This window comes from Poeciliopsis prolifica, unplaced genomic scaffold (genome assembly GCF_027474105.1).
Source record: "Poeciliopsis prolifica strain line A6 unplaced genomic scaffold, Auburn_PproV2 SCAFFOLD001, whole genome shotgun sequence".
NCBI classification, from domain to species: Eukaryota; Metazoa; Chordata; class Actinopteri; order Cyprinodontiformes; family Poeciliidae; genus Poeciliopsis; species Poeciliopsis prolifica.
This window is the reverse complement of record NW_026562376.1, coordinates 24277940-24283225: the sequence shown is the minus strand read 5'-3', so window position 1 is coordinate 24283225 and position 5286 is coordinate 24277940. Positions and strand designations below refer to the sequence as shown.

The 5286-nt window shown below is 38.0% G+C and overlaps 1 protein-coding gene across 1 annotated transcript; it reads left to right on the top strand.

Moving 5' to 3' along the window:
* The first annotated feature begins 2046 nt into the window (after positions 1-2046).
* plex9.2 (PML-like exon 9.2) lies at positions 2047-4974 on the top strand. The gene is made up of 2 exons (XM_055034971.1): positions 2047-2551; positions 4043-4974. Exons 1-2 carry the CDS (start codon positions 2473-2475, stop codon positions 4672-4674), a joined length of 711 nt encoding a protein of 236 aa, XP_054890946.1. The 5' UTR covers positions 2047-2472; the 3' UTR covers positions 4675-4974.
* The last annotated feature ends 312 nt before the right edge of the window (positions 4975-5286 follow it).

Sequence of the window (5286 nt, the reverse complement as noted above, 5' to 3'; positions counted from 1 at the left end):
GCGTGCGTCTGCACGGAGCGCTGATAAGTATTTTAAGTGGATGAGAGCTATTTTTAGACCACGCCCTTCTTTGTTTAACTCTAAGCCTGGTATTGTCGGGTCACTGTGGAGTCACAGTAGGTTGGGCTGGCTGTATTCCTCAGGTTTCTGTCAGGAGTGAGTTGGCATTGAAAAAGAAAAGAAAAAGATCTGCAGTCATGACAGCAGACGAAAAAAAAAACAGGCTTTCCCACAGTTCTCCACCTGGCTCTAAAATGACCTCAATTTTAAATGTATGTGGACACACACACGTATACACGCACACACACACAGCGCAGTCCAACACAGTTGGTGTCCAGTCGAGGAATCCGGGTCACGGCACCAAACTGTCGTGGGGGGGAAAAATTAAAAAAAAAAAAACTCAATTAGGTTTATTCATGAATTGTGCACGACTCAGAGAGCTCTAAAGACAATCAATAGTCAAGCTAGCACTCTGCCAGGCAGACACTGCACGCAAGTTTTATACAACGATCAACGATCCAAAGCATGGGAAACGGTCTGCTTCCCATGCAGCTGTGGGAAACGACTTTCAACCTTGTACATGAAACCCAAACAGCTTTATCTTGGTGGGACCATACAAGAATTTAGAATAAACATATAACAATACAACTAGCAGATGTGACCTTATTGTAATTTTTCCACCACATTCTCCCACCCCCTTTTTGATTATAAGTAAATATGATAATATTTAATATTAATCAACATTTCCCTCCTCGGTTTAAGAGATATAACAACATTACCCTGGAAGATGTAACAAAAGACCATATATGAAATGTGTCTATGGATTAAAATCATCTCCACAGTGACCCTAATATTCTTTTGCACCAGCAAAGACAATCAGATTTTTTTATATATTGATCATCATCTAGAGGTGACAAAAGCAACAACAAAAAAACCCTGGTACGCTCTGGACTTAAGATGGAGTAGATTGAATAGAGGTTGAAAAGTGTTTGCAGATATTTGTATTCTTTTTTCACTTGTTTTACACAATCTCCCAACTTTATTGGAATTGATCAGTTTTATATAAATATATATATATTCAAAGTTGTTTTTTTTTCTTATGATGTGTAATTATCTATTTGTGTGTGTCTTTAAGTTTTGGTCTGTGTGATGACATCATTTTTAAGTATTAAATAAGATGTTGCTCAGTTAATATAATATTTTTTACTAACCACATTTTTGCTCTTCTTTCCAGAATTTCTTTTTTTATTATTATTATTTTACTTGAGTACAAATATGTTGAAGTATTGGTCCTCTTCAGTTTAATTTTTAGGTACTCTACCCACTTTTGCAAATAGGTTGATGTTATCATTCTAACAATTCTTTCTGATAAAAAGAAATTCAGGTAGGTCAAATGCAGCATAATAAATTCACAACAGTTTTTCGAGGTTAAAGGTGTACATCTGTATGTGCAGGGGACTAGGTTTATTTATTTATATTTATCTTACACAAGATGCTAGTTTTCAACTGATTTATTTATTTTTTTTTTTTGTCTATTCACATTTTACCTGAAAGAGTGACAAATCGTGTGTCTAACGGTGTACATATATGTACACAAAAAGGTTTCCGATGTTCATTTATAATGCACAGGATGAAATATTGGAAAAAGTTTTGAAATTCTTTTTTCATTAGTCATATTTTTGCTTCAAATAAGCAAAATATTGTGTACAGTTTATTGAAGATTTCTTATGAATTTATTTTCACTTATTCAGGACATGTCACATTGATGTATGCTGAGGATGTTTTTTTTTTATCATTGTTATTTTCACTCGTATTTTCCTGCATTGTAGTGAAAAACAAAACAAAAAACAACAAAGTGTTTTACTACAACAGCAATACACTAAGATAAACGTAAAAAAGAGTTTTATTTGTGATCTACTGGAAGTTTGATAACACGGGCTTTATTTTGAAAATCATTCCGGTTGCTTTTGTTCTAAATATTCAGTTGAGAGTACATCAGTTACAAGAAAAGAAATTACAGTTGAATATGCAATATATTTTGGGGAAAAAAAGGTCTACTTAAGAATATTTTTGTTAATAAGTTACCTTAAGAAAACGAAATTGATAGAAAGGATATAAATTTGATATACTATTATTATATTATTGTTAGTTTTTTTTTTTTTTTTTTTTTGTTTTTTTGGGTGTGTGTGAATTTATATGTAGCATCCCGAGCCAAACTCTTTTCCGGTAGATGGCGGTAATGCACATCAATAGGTTGCTTGCCAACTGCCACAAAAAAAGAAGAAGAAGAAGACCCTTCCGTTTCCGTGTGCGAAACTTAAAAAAACAAAACATGAACGGGGAAATGTAGCTTGTCGCTGTTAGAACCGAGTTTCCCGACCACAGCAAGGCTTTAAATTTAACCATTTTCAGCAGCTAAACCTCGGAGCGGCGGCCAGGTTTACATTTAGTGATGAATGTCTTTACCGCGGGATGCAACCAGAAACAGACGAGGAGGGAAACTTCAAACAACGACCGCTCGTTTTCTTCGACCTGGAGACGACAGGCCTGGGTACGAAGACTTATTATAATGATGAATTAAATGATAAAGATTAAGTTGTATGCAGAGGTACAGTCACACAAAGCAAGTGTTGCTGAGAGAGTAAGCTCAGACTTACTGGTTCTTCTTTAATCGCTTAAAAATTGACAAAAAAAATGAAAATACGTCTGTAAAAAGTGGCACTTTGACGGGATAATTATTGAACCATGTAAAACCCCGCTGAGATCTGGATCTCATTATCAAGAGGGACCTGGATGTTACGAATAATGAATCTGTCCGAACATTAAAGCAGAGGAATGATTTTTAACTTCGCTGCTGTCAGAATCAGTTTATTCGCCAACTTAAATAAAAACAATTCATAGAGTTAAGTTCTTTATTAACTCTATGAATTGTCTTCATTTAGCTTTGCTCAAATAAAGACAATTCAAATAACATTTTCAAAAGGCAGTGTAAAAAATAAGTTTTGCTTTTTAGCAAATATATATATAAATATGAAATCAAGCTCCTTTGTAGCTTTTATTAACCGACACGTCTTGGAGGCCTAAACAGCTCAACTTCCTTTCAAATAGCTTCTTATATCTCTGAAGTTTTGTGTTTTAACCCTTACACTGATTTTTAACAGAAAAAACACAAAAGCCCGAAAAAGCCAACGCAAATGTCGAAGTGTTGCTCGCAGAGCTCAGGAAATGACAAACGAAGCAAAGAAAAACATGAAAGCAATGAGCCACAAATATTAGTCAGGGTAAAAAAAGCAAAAGGGGTTGTCTAATCTAAATTAAATCAATTTTATTAATTCCATCTGTCCATTTATTTTTGTGGTGTACGGGTCGCCAAAGGGCAAGAAGGCCAAAGCACTTTGGTACTTCAATGGTGAAGAACAACAAGTCCCCTAACCTTGTTGCGATAAGTAGTAAAGAAATTGGGGCAGCAATGGATGGAAATGGTTACATGAACTATATCCAGAATTCAGCCGTGCTGCTGGCGCTCATCATCCATCAGAAGATGGTGTCTCACTCAGGCAATGGCGCGATAATCCCCATAGACTTGTGAGCGGCTATCTATGTGCCGTTTTGGGGAAACTGGAGTCTGCGATTTTCACAGAAGATCTGTGGATTAAACATGTCTGAACTACGCAGGGCTTTGTATGAACTGTGTCACAGTAGGAGCATAAAACACATCATCATCCTCCTGCTACTTCCATCAGCCATTGTTTTTGTTGTTTTCGCCAGTACTAACTTCCGATTGTTGATCACGTGGCTCATGTGATGCGAAAAGTTTCAATATAACATTATTGTTTTTAATGACCAAAAAAAAAAACAACCCTAATTTTAGTGCAAAAACTTTATCAAAAAACTTTAGTCTTTTCAATATTGCCATGTTCCTTTAAGCAACTGAATTCCGATAATTTTAATTGGTGCAATTTTCTGGTTAATGGAATCACAGCCTTCTAATCCAGAGTAAATGATGTCATGCCCTGACCTCTGCATGCTTTCTGTTGTCCAGGTCCACACTGCGAGATCATCCAACTGGCAGCAGTAAGCGGCGGCCACTCGCTCAATCTGTACGTCGTCCCCCGCTGTCGCATTGAGCGAGGAGCGGCCAGAGTCACGGGCTTTAAGGTCCGCGGACAGAGACTCTACCAAGATCGTCGCCTCATCTTCACCAACTCCCTCAGAGAAGTCGTGGTCTCCTTCATCGCTTTTCTTCAAATGCTCGGTCGACCACTCGTCGTCGGCCATAACATCCGAAACTTCGACTGCCCCCTGCTGGCTCGGGCTCTCGACGAGCTGGACCTGAGAGCGCAGTTTGAGGGTTCAGTTTCGGGTTGCGTGGACACCCTTCCGCTGGCTCGGGAGTTGCTGAGGGACCGTGGCCTGCAGAGCTTTGGCCAGGAGAACCTTGTCAGGGAGCTGCTGGGAATAAACTACAGGGCCCATGATGCTTTGGAGGATGTGAGAGTATTAAAGATTCTCTATGGTTTCCTTCACCCGACAACAGAAGTTGTCAGTAGGCATATGTTTACTTTGGATACTATGGACAGCAAACCAACTGTACCATGCAACAAAAGGACAAAAAGGACGTCGCCCCCTACTGGAGAATTTCAGACAGACGGGGAAAGTAAAGAAACGACGTGACGGAGAACCTGATACACATCAACATAAAGGCATATAAAATTTAAGATAAAACATAGGTGACCTGAAACGCTAACTGAAAGTGGGACATTTTTCATGGATAGTGTAATTGTTGAATAGATTCAGTCACATCTGGTTGTTTTTCCTTGAAATCTGACAGCTAAACAGGTCACACTTTGACAGTCAGTCAACAGCGTGTGCAGAATCAGCTTCAGCAATCTGATGTTTTACTGTTTTATTTGTGACAAGAAGTTTTTCTTAAACTTAATTAAAATAAACCTGAAGTACAGGAGAGAATTTCAAGCGGTAGTGTGGATTTTTGAGCAGCAGATGCATTCAAACCTAACAGGCACAGCTTCTTAATCTAAGAAGGTGATGAGTTCAATCCATATTAGGGGTGCATGATATTAGACAATATTGTCATGACGATGACTTGATATGGTATCTTTACAGGAAAATACTCATGCAGGAACGCAGCTGGAAAGGGGGATAAAAAAAAACGTTAGTTTCCCAGCCAAAATGGGAGACTTGATAGGTATGCACCACAGGAAGTGAAGTTGGCATTGACCACACCTCCAAATATTGAATAAATATTAACATCCGTCTCGTTTGGTT